Source organism: Danio rerio, chromosome 20, assembly GCF_052040795.2.
Source record: "Danio rerio strain M-AB ecotype USA chromosome 20, GRCz13ab, whole genome shotgun sequence".
NCBI classification, from domain to species: Eukaryota; Metazoa; Chordata; class Actinopteri; order Cypriniformes; family Danionidae; genus Danio; species Danio rerio.
The window spans coordinates 33,599,193-33,618,821 of NC_141040.1; the positions used below are offsets into that span (position 1 = coordinate 33,599,193).

The 19,629-nt window shown below is 33.1% G+C and overlaps 1 protein-coding gene across 12 annotated transcripts in view; it reads left to right on the plus strand.

The window, feature by feature from the left end:
* The window catches only part of asap2b (ArfGAP with SH3 domain, ankyrin repeat and PH domain 2b), a 56,221-nt gene that overhangs the window by 17,244 nt on the left and 19,348 nt on the right, over positions 1-19,629 (plus strand). For all 12 annotated transcript variants that reach the window (XR_015517753.1, XM_087297247.1, XM_087297252.1 and 9 more), the window contains 6 exon segments: positions 8,066-8,138; positions 12,937-13,082; positions 13,285-13,359; positions 15,427-15,476; positions 16,062-16,191; positions 19,467-19,552. Coding sequence is in view for 11 of the 12 variants with exons in the window: in XM_087297247.1 (XP_087153373.1) it covers positions 8,066-8,138; positions 12,937-13,082; positions 13,285-13,359; positions 15,427-15,476; positions 16,062-16,191; positions 19,467-19,552 (560 nt within the window). In the remaining variant the exon portion in view is untranslated.

A 19,629-nucleotide genomic window follows, 5' to 3' on the forward strand; every position in this document is an offset into this window, starting at 1 on the left:
GGAGTTTGGGTGTTTTCCAGTGTTGGGTTGCAGCTGGAAGGGTATCTGCTGCGTAAAACATATGCTGGATAAGACTGCTGTTCATTACACTGTGGCGACCTCTGATTAATAAAGGGACTAAAGCCAAAGGAAAATGAATAAATGAATATTCACTAGACCCCATTAAAAAATATCCAAATGTGTCGTGGCATTGGTATGGACACATATCAAAGCAGTATCTTTGAATACCATAGTGGGCTGGGTATAAATGACCATGATTTAGCATTACTTTTATATGGTACTACCTAGATGCACTTGCATAACTGTGTTATAATAGCCAGCTTTGGGACTTTTTAAGTTAACAAATGGAGAAAAAAATGCCATTTAGGTAAACAGTGCAGGTTAGTCTGTGCTTCATAAAACATTTTTATTCAACCTCAGAACTTCTCATGTTTAGATGTGTGGATCAAAGTTCAGTACACTTGCATTTTAAATGAACACAGGCATTACTTTAAAATGCACTGACATCAGTGACCCACAGCTTTAGCTAACTTGTGCATCAACTAGTAAACTGAAAAGGTTATACATGCAGGGTTACTTATACACCATAACAAGTTTTATAAGTTCATCAAAATGGAAGGAACTACACTGAAGAGAATATTAACAGTGATCATTTGACACATAACACTACGAAAACACCACATAGTGTGAAATCATCTATTAATACTGAATTGCAGTTATTTAAAGGCTCAATTATTTTCACAAACACTCATTTATTTAAGTGGATCAACAGTGATTGAACTGTGTATATCAAACATTAATTAAACCCTCATCACCAATTGCTGTTAAGTTATTGCAAGTATCATCTTGGTAGTTATTATGTTCACATGGTGAGGAGGGCATAACTGTTTTGTAATTACAACGGAAACCTGTTTTTGTCAGGCAATGTTTTTTTCTCAGAAAAGTAGAAAAGTTGCACTTGCTCTATAAAAAGATTGTGTCAGATAATAATGTGTTGAATGTGGTTAAAAAAAACTGAAAATAAAATAAATTAAAGAAACCAACTTCACATTTATGGTGAAGTGTTATTTAGTAGCAGCACAGTAAGTAGCAATGGTTAATGTAACTGTCAAAGAGACTATACAGTAATAGGCAGCATGCGTCCCATTTTGGTGTCTTCTAGGGTTGTCACGATTCTATAAATTTAGGCCACGATAATATACCAGCTGAAGTATCATGATACCAAGTTGAATCGCGAAACTGTTTTAATTTATAGCTTAAATCTACGAAATAAAGCATATTGTCACAAATAGGCTACTATATTTTTTGTTACTATAATACATAAATTTAACTCAAAATTTCCTTATATTGAAAATTAACAATCAGATCATTTGTACAGATAACAATCGATAACTTCTTTTAGAACTTGGCTGGAATTGCTTAGGGACCCAAAATCACTAAAACCACCCCTGTCCGTCATCGTGTATTCACCCTTTAGTTATTTATTAGCAGAGATGGAAAGTAACAAAGTACAAATACTTCATTACTGTACTTAAGTAGATTTTTTTGGTATCAGTACTTTACTCCACTTTTTACTTTTACTTCTGACATTTTTACACAAATATCTGTACTCTGTAAATATCTGTATTTTTGTATCTGTTCATTTCCATTTTTCGTTCGTGGTCATTGTAGCTAAATCGTATTCACTGGTTTCAAAGAACTTTAGTTAAATGAAATGTCATAATATGGGTCCCATGATCATTTATTGTAAAAGATATGTTTATGTAAAGATGACACAAGATACATATTCTCACCTGTACTTATTAAAATATGTCAAATATTAAGTGATCAACTAAATTTGATTTAACTAAAATAATAAAAAAGACTTTCTACTGATGGCATTTCTGCATGGAGTTTGCATGTTCTTCCCGTGTTCGTGTCAGTTTCCTGGTGCTCCCCAACAGTCCAAAGACATGAGCTAAAGGTGAATTGAATAAACTAAATTGGCCGAAGTTTATGTGTGTGCATATGAGAGTGTATGGGTGTTTTCCAGTACTGGGTTGCGGCTGGAAGGGCATTCACTGCGTGAAACATATGCTGGATAAGTTGGCAGTCCATTCTGCTGTGGTGACCCCTGATGAATAAAAGGACTAAGCTGAAGGAAAATGAATGAATGAATAAATGAAGGAATGAATGAACATTCTTCTGATAAATGTTGTAAAACCTAGTAGTTTGAAGAATAATGATAAAAAAAATTAATTGGCTTAATTTTGCAATGGATTATTTATGTTTTAATGAAATTAATTCAGTTATGTAATGTTAATTAGTAAACTGTTCTTATAATGAATTACATTTTAGTCCATGTTTCTTGTAGATCATGGGGGAAAGGAAAATCCCAGAAAAATACAGTTAAACAAGACATCTTTGAAATTTAAACCACACTGAACTAAACTAACCTAAACTTCAAACTGGACTGATACAGTTTCAATTTACTAGAACTTCTATGTTAAGCTGCTTTGACACAATCTACATCGTAAAAGCACTATAGAAATAAACACGAACTGAATTGAATCTTCTAATGTACCAAAAAAGCAGTGTTAAACTTTTATTGTTTTAAAAATCTTATCACTCTTTGACCTGTCTTGTATACCCTGAATGTTTTCCAGCCTAATTTGACTTTAAAACCATAGATCAAATTAACTTCAATCCTTGTAATTTTCACCACATAGTTTTGACATTTATTCATTTTACACACAGTCACAGACTTTTTATCTTAAGAGTTTCCCGAGAGAAACCCCTGTTTATTCACTTTGTATAATAGAAACAGATATCTACCTAGGAAAACAGTGTAACTAAGTATAAAATGTATTTGCATTAGTTTCAAAATTGCAGCAACTTCTTCAATGGAAATGTAAAAAAGCTTAGTTTGCGGGAGTTCTTCTGAAACCCGTCAGCCTGTTTCACTGGTTGAAGAGATCCGGTTAAACCTTACAAAAATGCAAATAACCCTGTATTTTAGGCTCTTGACCTAAAGAAGCTTCACATTTCTTCCTCGTGTGTTGAGAAACACTTTGAACTTTAACTATAAAGTATCAGTCATTACCGATGACCACAACATGTTGATATTTCAACCCTCTTAATAAAAAGGAGATTTTATATTTAGCGTTTGAAGCTAGTTTTTTTTGTAAAGCAGGCATGAGTAAAAACCATTGCCCCGGGCTCTCAGAGGAACTGTCACATTCTGTAATACATAGAGGGAGACTCTCTTTATGAGTTGCTCTTAAGCACTACCCCATTTGAGTGTGTATTTGAGGAAGTGATGTAAGCAGATATGCATGGTTTATGTGAAGACTTCTGGAGCTTGTTTGAATTTTGTCATGTATAACTTTACTTATCTACATAGTGATGTCACTTGATGTGTTATTTTTCTCAAGCCCAGCAAATATGTGGATATATGTGTAAATTGAGGCTGCTTGCATTTACAGACGCCATTAAAATGGCAGTTAGTATACTTGTTCCAGTTGTTTCCGGTTCTTCCATCTCTGTGCATGGTGCCCTGCTGAGACTTGCCTTTGATGGAAACCCCAGTGCAGTTAATATCTCTCAACTTTTTCTCGCCCTTTCTGCTCCCTCGTTCATTTCCTTCATCTTTTCTCATTCCTTAAGGCTAAGGCGGGAGATGGCTGTCCCACTTCTTGTCCCAGCTTGTCCCGTCTGAACTCTTTCTCGCACACACACGTCTACTTTTTTCCACATCTTTTTTCATGTCCTGGTAGAAACTCTGTATCTTTTGTGAATCAGTGAGGTCAGACTGTACACTTCTGACTTACAAGGCCAATTTTAAGGCCAAGGAGTAAATTCAAAATTTTCAGTAACATTTCTTGTTTTATCTTCTGTGACTGTTGCAACACAGGCTCATTCTGAAGACGTACCCCTAATTACATTTCTGGAGATCGCGAATTATGTAGCCAGAGCTACGTATGGCTGCATTTCGTCTTTAAATGAACACTACAGGGCGGTATGAAACAGTACTAAAGAACAGTTCCAGATAGCAAAAGCAAAAAAAAAATAAAAAGCAAAAAAATAAATAAATAAACAAGTAAATAACAGGGTGAGAATGTGGTAAAATCTGAAAATGTGGTAAAAATCAGGGGGCTTTTCTTTTTCTGGATTGCTTTTCAAAACTGCAGTTCAATCGGTGCTGTTTAAAACACTATTGATTGGGTTTATGGTAGGGAGAGGTTGGGGGATTGGTCAGTTGGGCAGTCAGTCGTCAGCAGCCTCTGGTGGATTTATGCGAGAACAGCGAGCACGAATGGCACTCGCAAGAGAAAATTGAGATCTGGAAAAGCTAACACAGCAGCGTCTGGTGGATTCACAAAATAAAAAACCGCAAAAAAAAAAAATATAGCTCCTGGGACGTATTTTGCGCTCTCCAGAAATGTATATAGGGGTTCGTAATCAGAATGAACCTGGGTTGAACTTTTTCCTATACAGTATACATTAAAAAAAGTTTTTTGTTGCTGCTTGTTCAAACTACATATTTAAAATGAGATGAAAAAACATAGTCCTTCAGATTTATTTATGGCAACTTGATTATTTTATGCTCAATCCGCTTAAATTTACAAAGTAACTCAATCGATTTGTGTTGGGAGAACATCAATGAATTGTGAGGAACATAAGAAAAAATTCTGTGTTCCACACAATTACCTCATGTTGTTTCAACACAAATCTATTAAGTTAACTCAAGTATTTTTACAATTTTAAGTAGATTGAACATAAAACATTTAAGATGTCCCAAAAAACCCAAATAATTGTGTTGATTCAACTAATTTAAAATAAGTAGACTGAACAAGCAGCAAAAGTCATTTTTTAGTGTAACTGTCTATTTGAAGTACCATGATATATCAAATTTTATGTGTGTGTGTGTGTGTGTGTGTGAGAGAGAGAGCTTTTCAGCCAAATCTCATAATTAGTACTTTCATTCATTCATTTTCTTTTCGGCATAGTCTCTTTATTATTTAGGGGTTGCCACAGCGGAATGAACCGCCAACTTATCCAGCACGTTTTTATGCAGCGGATGTCCTTCCAGCCGCAACCCATCTCTGGGAAACATCCACACACACTCATTCACACACACACACACACTACGGACAATTTAGCCTGCCCAATTCACCTGTACCGCATGTCTTTGGACTGTGGGGGAAACCGGAGCACCCAAAGGAAACCCACGCGAACGCAGGGAGAACATGCAAACACCACACAGAAACGCCAACTGACCCAGCCGAGGCTCGAACCTGCGACCCAGCAACCTTCTTGCTGTGAGGCGACAGCACTACCTACTGCGCCAAATATAATACAATATTGCACTTATACATGCAATTTCATTCGTATGTGTGATTTCTAAAAGGAAGTGTGACCCCAATCTTCATTGGAGGATGGACAATTTGGACTAAAATGTACAAATGAGTTTGTATAAATTTACATTAGCTACTAAATTAAGAAGTTGCTGTGAGCTGGACCACAACAGATCATATCCATGTCTTAACAAATGCTTAAATAATTTAGCCTAAATTACAGCAAGCATCATATTTTTAGTTAGATTGTGCCATCTGTCATATACAGAAGGCCCATGTCTGTTATTTTTACTAAAGAAGATATTTTATTTGAGTTAGGCACCAGAGCTACTGAAACTTTATTATGCTTTAAAAAATAATGGCACAGTATCGAGATCGGGTCTGTATCGGTCGATACTCTGGTATGTAATATAATACAATATTGCACTTATAAATGCAATTTCATTCTTATGTGTGATTTCTAAAAGGAAGTGTGACCCCAATCTTCATTGGAGGATGGACAATTTGGACTAAAATGTACAAATGAGTTTGTATAAATTTACATTAGCCACTAAATTAAGAAGTTGCTGTGAGATTGTGTTGAATATATCTCCTTGTGTCCTGTGTTACATATGGAAAACTTTCTAACAAATGCACATATTACATACATGTACATTAGTGTTCGAAATTTTGCTGGGTTGGTGATTCTTTTATATATTAGTAAGACCTTATTGTATCATCAGGAGCCACAAGTTTTTTTGTTTGTCTGATTTTTTTTTCAGTAGACATTGACTTGTCTTTTATGAATTGGCAAAGTTAAAGCTAAAATCTTGTTTAATATTGTACTGAATCAAAAATGTATCTAGTTTTTCCTCTTGGATGTCCTGAGGATGAGTAAATTTGCAGCAAGTCTTAATTTTAGGGTGAACTGTTCCTTTAATGCCAGTGTCAGACAGATTGTGTGAGTGTGTAATGTTTTTGGCAGGCTCCAGGTTTATCCCTCATCGGTTTTGTCTTGGTGTCGCACCAGACGTGACTCTTGAATAAACACTTTTTAGGCCACAAGTCTGTCTACTTCACTGGGATCTTTTTGTGCAGAATTCCCAGAGTGTGATTCAGCATGAGTGATGGGCTGGTCAAATTACAGGCTCTCTTTGTTTGTGTCTGGAGGTAAAAGCCTTGCGTTATGTGTGAGAGAAACTTATAAACACTGTGTTTTACAAAACTGAGTTACAGATGTTTTTACATTAGCTATTATGTTTGACTAATAGTATACAAAAATGTATAAGTTGTTTTTATTAGCCAATATGCACCAGTATGCACTATTTTTAAGCACTGCAGTGGAAAAAGCTAAACAAATTGATGCTTTTAAAGCGTAATTGGTTAAAGTATTCAATATTTTGGAAATAAATTTATTTGTCATTATTTACTGGCAAATTTTAATCAAAAAATACACATGCCGTACAAGTACACAAAAATAATATCTGTGGCTTCAGACAATACATTTAGTACTTAATACACTCAAGGTAAATTAGGGTTGCACCGATACCGATACTTGGATTGTATATCGGTTCGATACCGAATACTTTTGCTGGATTGGGTATCAGCCAGCTGGTACCGATCCAAATCCGATCTTGCATGTGCGCTATATTCTGTGTAATTTATAAGCCAACAAAAGCCATAGAGGTAGCCTGTTATAAGGCACTAGAAAGTTGTCATATAGGCATACTACATCCCAAATGTTCTGAAGCCATTCTACAGTTTAATGTGTAGTGAATATTCACATGATTAAATTCCTGTCCAAATCAGTGCCTCCCTCTGGTGCGCCTGTCAATCATACTCCATTCATTCAACTGCGTGTTGCATTTGTTTATGACAACACGAAAAACTTTCTCCAAGACTATTTATTCTTCTTCGTTTAAATAATCAGTGGAGAAATGCATTTAGTTTTGCATTAAATTAGTTAATTTGACCTGCATCTAACAGGCACAATATGGATTTAATAAGTAAAACTGGCCTCAGGCAGTGTAAGCGCCTGTTATTTTACCAAAGATTAGGGTCAATAGTGGTAGCCCATTATAGATATTAAAGAAAAATCTTAATAATAACAAAAGGAACCATAAGCTGGACCACAACAGATCATATCCATGTCTTAACAAATGCTTAAATAATGTAGCCTAGTTTACAGCAAGCATCATATTTTTAGTTAGATTGTGTATATCTGTCATATACAGTAGGCCCATAGGTCTGTTATTTTTGCTAAAGAAGATATTTTATTTGAGTTAGGCACCAGAGCTATTGAAACTTAATAATGCTTTTTAAAAAAATGGCACAGTATCGAGATCGGGTCTGTATCGGTCGATACTCTGGTATCGGGATCGGATCCATTCCAAAAAATGGTATCGTTTATCCCTAAAATAAATTCATTGGATTTACCAAATGTTTTTAATGTAATTGGTTGAAAACAATTTATACGTGCTGAATTTAAACAAACAAATCAGATTGATCACTACTACATTTCATTTGTTGTTTAAATTCAGCCTATATAAAGTGTTTCATATATTAAGAAAATGTAGTGAATCCAATAATAATTGGAGTCTGAAACTGAACATTATTTACTTTACCTTTAATAAATTTCCTCTGCACTTTGAGAAGACATTTACTGTCATTATTATAATTTTGTGAATATTCAAAACTAATCTATTCAGCATGAATAAGTCTGTAAGATAATGTTTGCTGTTATTTTGCAGGCGCTGGATCTGGACCGCAGTGTACTGCACAAAATGAAGAAGTCAGTCAAGGCCATAAACAGCTCTGGTCAGAGTGAGTGTCACAAATGACTAACTGCCTCTTTAACATCACACAACCAATAACAAATTGTACACATTTATGCAGAGTTCAGACTGCATGATTTTAGCCCCGATTTTGACTCGCCAACAGGCGTCAAGTCCCTGAAATCACAGGCAAATCAGTGCTCATTTCCAAGAGTAACAATCACACAGTGTGATCTATTAAAGATGCGATATGAGAGAATCGCCGATGAGTTACTGATACTCGTGAGATATTTGACATACTAAATATCTGGAACTATTGGCTATTCAAATCATGTCGTGTGAAATGTGTTCTGATTGAAAATAGCATCAGCGATTACCTACAGCCAATGAGAGAGCAGCATCCTCTGGTACGGACCCAAGAAATGAAGGAAAAACTACTGTAAATTTGGCTGGAGCACCCGTGTCTGTTTGACATGTCATCTGAGCAATATCTCATTCAAATTGAAAAAGAAAAAAGTTTAAGATAAATTGCTAATTCCCTTCAAAGGCCAGGTGAGCAAAATAAGTACATTTTCTACCCCACTAAAGGCTTCTTTCTCATTATGTAGTTAATAACAAAATATATACTATGTGACGTTGCGTGGTTTTCCTGTCACTTCTTGCGTGTGTTGGTTGTGAGACGTACTTGTGAGACGTATTGCAGACCGAGACAAAGTTGTGGGCAATTCTTCCTATTGTAAAGGCATGCAGTGTGAAACCCTCTGTCACTGATCGTCCAGATAGTCATGATCTGTGACATGACTACTTTAAAAATCGTGTAGTCTGAATTTGGCATTACGTGCACTCAAAAGTTCTGTTTTGAAATAAGATGATTTTTAAGTAAATTTCAAGTGATCTTTTAGCAGTTTACTCTTGTCAATACCAAATAATACAGTGCCCATCAATAGCCTTGAACAAAGCCTTTAGTTTCATTTGCAGTGTGATTGGAGTTATTGTTACTCTAGCGAGCAGGTTTTGTTCTCTTGCTCAAACATTCCTTTCATTCCTACCAGGAACAGCGATACCTGTTCCAGCAGGAACCTGATTTTTTGCCTCGCTGTGTTACATTATAACAAAACACCGCCTTTCTTACTTTGAGTTTTTGACTTGTTTCTAGTCCAAATATCTAAAAATTCTAAAATCAAGAAGCATTTTCTAGACAAACAAAAATGTTGTCTTGTTTTCAAATGTCAAAATTAAGTAAATTTTCCTAAAAACAAGCAAAGTAGTCTTGTTTTCGCTTTGAAATAAGATTATTTTGCCCACCCCATTGGCAGATTATTGTGCTAGCGGGTAAACTATTAGCTCCCCTGTTTATTTTTTCCCCAATTTTTGTTTTAACAGAGAGAAGATTTTTTTTCAACACATTTCTAAACATAATAGTTTTAATAACTCATTTCTCACAACTCTTATCTCACTAGTGGGCCTCAGTGATCCTGCAGGTGGGCCGCGAGATAGCTGAAAATGAACTTTGTACTATAATTATTTGATTTCATTATTAAATATGTTTTATATTAAAATTATTGGTGTAATGGCATTTTCCGTTTTCTATTATTGATTATTTCGGACTTGGTGCAAAAAGAGCCTCACTGTAAAATACAGCATTAACCACACTTCCAACCGCTGCACGTCAACTAGGTCTACATGCACAGCTGTATAAACCAAACCGTCATACAAATGTAAAGGTAACAATGATTAGTTATAACCAGTTCGTGCGTCCCTCACTTCTGCGACTCGTAAATGTCAAATATCGTAAATATCGAACTCTTTAAAATATCAGCATAGCTGTCCAAATTAATGTTCTATAGCACGAGTGAGAGTGTTTTATAATGGCCACGCACCTATACAGGAGGATCTAGCTGTGGTGTTTCAGTGAACAGCTGTTTACTACTGTCAATGAACTCCAATAATATCCTAAACACCACCTTCAGATTGATGTTTCAACAGACTAAGAAAGTTTTTACTGTAGTTTACTTTTTTAGTTTATTTTTAATAGATACAATCATTAGATGAATATTAGTCAGTACAATTCAAAACAGCAGCTTTTTTAGTCAGCTGTTGTCCCGTACAGGTTTATTTAGTAAAGAAAAGGCCCAAATACTTGTAATATATTGTATTCAGGAGCTTTGAATCTGTGTGTTTTAAAAAAAAAAAAAAATATATATATATATATATATATATATATATATATATATTATTATAAATTCTATATTTAATTTTCTCTCTTAAAATTCTCTCTCTCTCTCTCTCTCTCTCTCTCTCACTCTCTCTCTCTCTCTATCTCTCTCTCTCTCTCTCTCTCTCTCTCTATATATATATATATATATGTGTGTGTGTGTGTGTGTGTGTGAGTGTGTGTGTGTGTGTGTGTGTGTATATATATATATATAATGGTTCTTTTTTTATATAAAATGCTATAAAATAAGATAATAGTATAAGCAAAATAAAAATGTCAGACATGGGGCTTCAAAAAATGTTTGGAGAATGAGGTGGGCCCCGAAGTGAAAAAGGTTGAGAGCCCCTGGTCTACATGAAAGCAAAGGTCCTGTTTCCACTTTGTATTACCATGCATTTCAAGTGATCGGATCGCAAAATGGTCAGTCACCATTTCCACTTGACATTAACGTGCTATCAAATGTGTCTCTTGAGCTCGCATGTGGTTAGACTTCATTGAGACCCTTCCCTATTTTGCCACACACCATATCAGCTTTGCAGAAGCGCTTAATGTGATGCACAAGTACTATTGAAAGCAATCGAATGAAAAGGATGTAAATGGATATTAATCGTAATCCGTGTGTGTGTGTTTGTGTGCTGGTTCAATGCAGTAAAGTATGAACACTTGTTTTGGTGCACTTTTTACATATTAACATATCTATAACGATCACCTATTAGGTCAGAAATAGAGAGTAGATGATCTTTTGTTTCTGTTTGACTTCTTTCAACCACATGAATGTTTACATTTCAAAAGCAATCCAACCAAATAAAGTTTTGACTACTAGTGGAAATGGTAGAAAGTGGACAAGTTAAAAACAGGTTACACCCGTATTTAGTGTCAACATGTTGTGATCTGGTTGGCGAAACGGTATCTGTCTGAAAACCAGGTTAAAATGCACCCTATTTGCTCATTTGAATAAGTAACAAAAAAAGGTTGTCGTTGTAAATTTTAATTAATCTGAAAATCTACTAATTTATAACTAGCTTATTTTAGTTATTGATAATAAATGTGTTTAATCTGATGTTGAAAATTCAGAAAAATCTTGGAAATACTGATTATTTTAAAAACTCTTAGTGAGCTGCAATGCTAAAAGGACTAAACCTGAAATAAAGAATGGTAGCTCTATATTTTAAGGCGTCCTTGTTTCATGTATGTACTCAATGTTGTAGTTATAATTAATTATGAATAATTACATCTTACTAACCCCAAACCTAATCCATAATCTAACCCTAACCATATAATAAGTACATGTAATTAATATTACAGTGAATGAATAATGAAACAAATGCATTACAGCTGAATAAAAATACTAAATTAAATGAAAACTAAAAATATTTTAAAAGCTAATATTAGAGCCAGACAGAATCTGTCACATTGTATTCTTATGATGTTGAAAAAAAATCATAAGAATTTTTATTTATAAGCATTTTTTTATACATTTACACAAAACATTAAAACAAGCATTCAACAACAACAAAAACATAAGTAAAAAACAGACATCCCCCAGGGACTAATTTCCCTTTTGTGGCTTTAACAGAAGAGACACATAGCTAACAGTCTGCAAACATTAAAGTCCTTCAGCGTCACACAAATGCACAGCAAATGTACATATAGGGTGCATACACAACTCCAATACAGTAATGACAAAAACATAAATAAATGTAAAAAAGCTAACTATTAAGTGTGTAAGAGAAGGAAGGGTCTACATACATTCATTAAAGCAAGCCTATTGTGAAAGTCATTTGCAAGGTTACAGTGAGATAAAAGAGGAATCATTAATACAAAAAATAATAATTATAAAATAAGTAATAAGAAAGGGGATGGTTTTGTGATTCACACACTTTACGATAAGGTTTCATTACTTAATGTATTTATTGTCATGAATTAATGATGAAGAAGACACAGTGGCTCAGTGGTTTGTTGTGTTGTTAATCCTATGCTAGAACAAAGCAAGGCAGGCCAAATGTATTCAGAATTCGTTATGTAGCACAAGGTTTTTTGCTGACAGTAATCCAGATCACAGGCAGCTTGTTGGCCTTCTGCTGTAATGCGCACTGCACTGGGAGTGGTTACTAGCCTCTTTTTTTTTTTTACAACTCTCCGCTCATAAACTAGGAAGTATGTTCTTTTGCAAGAGGTAGCAATGGAAAAGGCCCATGTGACCAGAGTTTGCTCATGCCTGCATGATACACTGAGATAAGGTCAAGCAAAGCGTGTTACAAACAAATGAGCTCCACAAAGCAATGTCTGAAACTGGATAGTCTTTCAAATTCAACATTTGAATGGTCATGTGTTTCTTTTTTTTTCTGTTGAGCACAAAAGGTTATATTTAGCAGAATGTTGGAAACCGGTAACTTTCATATGGAAGTCAGTGGCTACCAATTTTCAACATTCTTCAAAATATCTTCTTTTGTGTTCAGCATAGAAAAGACGCTTATTCAGGTTTTGAATAAGTGGAGGGTGGTAAATGATGACAGAATGTTCATTTTAGAGTGAAATATTCTTTTTAATGTCCTTGATAAACAAACAAGCTTGTGTATGTAATAATAAAAGCGATGTGGAGGTCGAATGAGCAATCTTTCTTTGTTTTTAGCTCATGTAGAGAACGAGGAGCAGTACATCCAGGCCATAGAGAGGTTTACGGATAACACTGTGTACAAAGATGACCCTGAGATGTCCAATTACTTCCTCACATTCGCTGGTTTCACCAAGGAGCTTACTGCTCTTTTCAAGAACTTGGTGAGGTTGTTTCTGACGTCCATCAGTTGCATGTTTATTTGCTGTGAATGTTTCAGGCTTGTATTTTGTCTTGTGGCTAAAAACATTAGCCCACTGTTCTAATTCAGTCTGCATGAGACACCGTGGGCTTACATGCAGAACATTTCCACAGACTTGTTTATGTTATTACATAAAGACCTCATGTTTTCTTTTGTGCCCACAGCTACAGAACATGAATAACATCATCACTTTTCCACTAGACAGTCTGCTAAAGGGAGACCTCAAAGGAGTCAAAGGGGTATGCAATAAAAACAATGACAAAAAGAAAACCAAACAAAAGCAATGACACAATTTTTTTCTCTTAAGTTAAGTGGAAGCAATGTAATAAGACCTTTAAAGAATAGAACAAATATTAATATTTTACTCAAAGTCATACCTAGTAAAATCCAGTAAATCCAGAGCTGGATTTTTAAAAATTAGTTTAGAGATTATTTTTGATCAATGTTTACGGAGTTTTGCTTGTTTTCATTTGCTCGTTCAGAAACACATCATAAGTAGTCATATATTAATATTATTACCATTAAAAATAAATATTTTTATTTGTTTGTTTGTTTTTTATTTGTTTATTTATTTATTTACTCATTCATTCATTCGTTTATTTATTTATTTATTTTTTTTATTCATTAATTTCTTTTTTACTCATTTATTCATTCATTCATTTGTTTATTAATTTATTAATTAACATTTTTATTTATTTATTTATTTATTCATTTATTTGTTTATTTATTTATTTTGTTAATTAATTTATTTATTCATTCATTTTTTATTCATTCATTCATTTAATATTTATGTATTTATTTTTATTTTGTTTATTTAGTTACTCATTTATTCATTCATTTATTTTTTATTAATTTATTTATTCATTCGTTTATTTGTTTATTCATTCATACATTCATTCATTCATTCATTTATTTTGTTTATTCATTTGTTTATTTATTAATTCATTTATTTGTTCATTTATTCATTCAGTCATTTATTTATTTATTTATTTGTTTATTTGTTTATTCATTTATTCATTCATTCATTCATTTATCTATTTATTTATATATTTTTTTATTTATTCATTTATTTTTTTATTTTTTTATTCATTTATATGTTCATTTATTTATTCATTTATTCATTTATTTACTAATTAATGTATTTATTTATTCATTTATTCTTTTATTTATTTATTAATTAATTAATTTCTTTGTTTATTTATTTACTCATTTATTCATTCATTCATTTAATTGTTTATTCATAATTTCTTTGTTTATTTATATACTCATTTATTCATTCATTCATTTAACTGTTTATTCATTTATTAAATAATTTATTTATTCATTTATTCATTTATTTATTTATTCATTTATTTATTTATTCATTCATTCATTTATTTGTTTATTTATTTATTTATTAATTCAGGTATTTATTTATTTTGTTTATTCATTTATTTATTTATTCATTCATTATTTCATTAATTTTTTAAATATTTTTACCTATTTATTAGCTTATTTATTTATTCATTTATTTATTTATTTATTCATTTCTTTGTTTATTTATTTACTCATTTATTCATTCATTCATTTAATTGTTTATTCATAATTTCTTTGTTTATTTATATACTCATTTATTCATTCATTCATTTACCTGTTTATTCATTTATTAAATAATTTATTTATTCATTCATTTATTTATTCATTCATTTATTTATTCATTCATTCGTTTATTTGTTTATTTATTTATTAATTCGGTTATTTATTTATTTTGTTTATTCATTTATTTATTTATTCATTCATTATTTCATTAATTTTTTTGTTTATTTATTTACTAATTCATTCATTCATTCATTCATTCATTCATTTGTTTATTAATTTATTAATTTGTTTATTATTTATTTATTTATTTATCCATTCGTTTATTTGTTTATTTATTCATTCATTCATTTATTTATTTATGTATTTATTTATTCGTTTATTTATTTATTTGTTTATTTATTTATTCAATAATTTCTTTATTTATTTATTTCTTTATTCATTCATTCATTCATTCATTCATTTTTTTATTAATTATTTATTTATTTATTCATTTATTTCTTTATTCATTTATTTCTTTATTTATTCATTCATCCATTTATTTGTTTATTTAATCATTTATACGTTCATTAATTAATTTATTTTGTTTATTAATTAAATAATTTATTTATTTATTCATTCATTCATTAATTCATTTATTAATTAATTTATTTATATTAATATGTGATTTTTGGTTTTGTTTAAAAATATCAATATAATTATTTTTAAAAATGTCATTTGTTTTTTGGCAGGATTTGAAAAAGCCATTTGATAAAGCATGGAAGGATTATGAAACCAAACTGTAAGCATTTACATTCACCTCTTTACTTCAACTTCCAAAAAAAGCCCAAAGTATTATTATTATTATTATTTATTTATTTATTTATTTTGCTGTCATGGGTTGTGTTCAGGGTTTGTTCTTTAAAATGCAAAAAGCTTTAAATGAGGTATAAAAAATACAATGTTGTAATTAATTTTTTTTTGTGGTAGTAGTAGTAGTAGAAGTAGTAGTAGTAGTAAAGCTTTGGTAGTAAAACTTTAACATGAAACCATTGGAGTGTAACATTCTTTCCACTACCTTGTATTATCATGCTTGAAAGAAAACACATTCATCAGTGTTTGTCATGATTGTAGATCAGTGACTAGCCTACAGGGGAAGTGGAGTTTGCATAACATAGACTGAGATTTAGTCATTTTAGATGTTTGAGTTTAAGTCTTGTGCCTGTTGTTGCACAGCTGAAGAGCTTATCACAATATAAAAGATCCTTACCTTAAGTAAACAACAGCACTCATGCTTATGGTTTGTTTGTGCATTCTGAATATCATGAGTCACAGACTACTGTTCATTTATTTAATTCATTATTAAAATACATGAAATACTTTACAGGAGCAAGATTGAGAAAGAAAAGCGAGAACATGCCAAACAGCACGGTCTGATCCGAACAGAGATCAGTGGAGGAGAGATCGCAGAAGAGATGGAGAAAGAGAGACGCCTGTTTCAGCTTCAGATGTGTGAGGTAAGAATGTGCTCAGAATCAGCAGCAGAGAGGATTTTTTGAAAGATTTTGCATGAGTGATGACTGTGGTTCACATCTTGCCCTGAGATAGCTGAAGTAAATTTGACTGTTATCATTTAGTTTATTTTAAATGATTGAATCCAGATACAGGTGGCTCAATGGTTAGCACTGTCACTTCACAGCAAGACAATCTCTGGTTATTTTATTTTAGTTTGGAAAACATATACTGGATAAGTTGGCGGTTTATTCCGCTGTGGCGACCCTTGATGAATAAAGGCACTAAGGCGAAGGAGAATAAATGAATGAATGGATCCGGATATCATCTCTAGAGTCATTTATTGATTAAAGGGGCAGTAGGTGATTGTCTTCAAAAACATTTGTTGTTGTGCTGGTTGAAAGTCTCTTTACATTCTAATAGTAATGATTAAAATAAATGATCTAAATGTATTTATATGTATTTTTATATTTTGGGTTTGGCATAAAACCTAAAAATGTTCATCCAATTAAATAGAGTCAGGTCTGCGCCAGTGGTGTAGTGGTTAGTGCGTCGACACATGCACTCCGGTGCTCGTGGCGACCCGGGTTTGATTCCGCATCGCGGTCCTATGTCAGTCCTTCCCCTCTCTCTGCTGCCCATGCTTTCCTGTCGATTCTCTACTGTCCTTTCAAAAATAAAGGTGAAAACCCCCAAAAAATCATTCCAAAAAAAAAAAAAAAATAGAGTCAGGCCGACATCTCCCATAATTCTGATAAATAGCTCAAAGTGTCTGTCAGCAAATGCAGATTTGAACAACTGCGCAGCCGTTTGTACGCAGCTCCGCTGACTTCTGTGGTCATAGACGTGTTGCACAATCACGAGTAAGAGAGTAAAATAGTTTTAAAACTATTTTAGCTTCACGCAAAGCTGATGTAACGTTAAATGTTGTTGTTGTTACAAATGGGTTATATCTTCACGTAAGTGTTGTTCAGCCACTAAAATCTTCCAGTAAAAGATTGATGGGACTATTTTTACTTTCATAAGGGACCTTTTACAGCATCAATAATGTAGATTTTATTTAGTTTAACAACAAAACACAAGTAAATAGCGATATTCCACCTAGTCTCTCCCTATATCGTTTACCATGCAACTCAACTTGCTCTGAAATAGCATGTCAGTTTGGCTTAGTAATGAGTGTAATTCCTGCAAGCCGCCAAACAGGCACTAGTTGCTTTTAACACATGAGAGTGGGTTCTATACCTGTCATCTTTAAGGTGCGCGTGCTCCTGTTTCAGGAGGCGTGGCTCTGGATGGCAGGGGAGGGACTGTGACTCAGAGATTTATGCTAAGCTGTTAGCATTGTGGAAGATCACCTACTGCACCTTTAAGAAATTAAACCTTATAAAAGTAAACACAAATTGATCCAAATTGTTAGTAAAGACATTTCGTATGCCACAAATGTCATGTTGATGTTATGTTTGTGTTTGCTAAAGTTACCATATTTTCTGTGTTTAGACCTTGGGCCTGTCCACGTGTCCACACTTGCAGCTTCTGCACTTATATGACGTATTTTCTGAATTTAGCCCAAAGTGTTCAAGTGGCCTAAAGATCGCAAGGATTTGTCATTACCTGATAATATACAATCACTTTCTTTTAGGCTTAATCCCTTTAATTATCCGGGGTTGCCACAGCGGAATGAACCGCCAACTTATCCAGCATGTATTTACTCAGCGGATGCCCTTCCAGCTGCAACACATCTCTGGGAAACATTCATACACAGTCATTCACACTCATACACTATGGACAATTTAGCCAACCAATTCACCTGTACCACATGTCTTTGGACTGTGGGGGAAACCGGAGCACCCGGAGAAAACCCATACGAATGCAGGGAGAACATGCAAACTCCACACAGAAACACCAACTGATCCAGCCGAGGCTCGAACCAGCAACCTTCTTGCTGTGAGGCGACAGCACTACCTACACTGCGTCGCCCTGCCTGATAATGAACAGTGCTATAAAAATATATTGCATTTTACTTCTAATTATCTCTATAATACTTCTAGATGACGAAATAATACATTAATAGTAATAAAAAAGCTGTTGTAAAGATACAAAGGCTTCGTTTACACAATGAGGCTCAATTACTCAGATCTGATTTTTTTTTCTCATATTTTTTTGCAAGGCTGTTCATATTGTTGTAATAAATGTGGCCAATATCAGATTTCCAGTGTGAACAGATCATGGTCTTAAACTGATCTGCATGCACAGAAGTACATACTTTGTATACTGTATGACGTGCATATATCACATTGTAAGATTATGTTTAATATGATAATTGCCGTTTTCACAGACAACTGCTGTGTTTATGAACTGTAAATCGATGTTTTGCTGGTTGTAATGTGCTGTATAAAACTTCTAAATTAGATAATAAAATACACAACTTTTTTTTTTACTTCCAAATGATATGTAATTGTTACGGTCCCTAACTTAAATAAGACTCGTGACCAAAAGACAACGTAACATAATAAACAACGGCCAAAGTGCTCCAGCTAAATTATTTATTAACATAACATAACCAACAAAACAATCCAAATTGACAAGAGATGGGGAGCCCAACAACATAATAAAGAACAACCAAACAAACCTAAAGCAGGTTGGAGCTCCCCACTCCAAACAAATATCAAAAGGAAAGCATAAAGGAGAACACAACAATAAAGCCGTCAAAGACTGTGGTGACGTGGAGGAATGAGGGGACGTAGAAGTCCGCTTCCGTTCGTTTTAAAGGCCTGACGCCACCAGATTAACCAATAGAAAACTGAAAAGGGAAAAGGACAAACAAGATCAATTGAAAGTAATTATTAATGGCAGGAGTGAACGCCACACGCAACAGTAATATCTCAATAATTGAACCTACAATAGATTGTTTCTATTTTCAATGTCAAAATCAAAGTCAGCTTTATTGTTAATTCAGCCTCATGTACGGGACATATAGAGAATCGAAATTACATTACTCTTAGACCCTAGGTGCCTAACATATAATGCTAATATAAAAAGTAGAGTTTTAAGAAAAAGAAAATTTACGATATATACAACTGTACATAAAATATGGTCCAAAAAATATACACAAAATGTAGTCTAAAAATATACATAAGGAATCAAAGATTTTGGTTCATAGGATAAGTTTGGAATTAGTTTGCGTTAAAAACTGTGCGCTTTGATGATTTTAAGTACCAGGACAGTCTTGCACACTTGCTTTCTTTCTCAAATGCTTTACTTGATATATTTTGTTTTGCAGTACCTCATTAAAGTGAATGAAATCAAAGTCAAAAAGGGGGTCGACCTGCTTCACAACCTCATCAAATACTTTCATGCCCAGTGCAAGTATGTTCATTTATTTACATATAATTTAATATATTGTATTTTTAAATGACTTTTTTTCATTAATGTTTTCTTTTGTC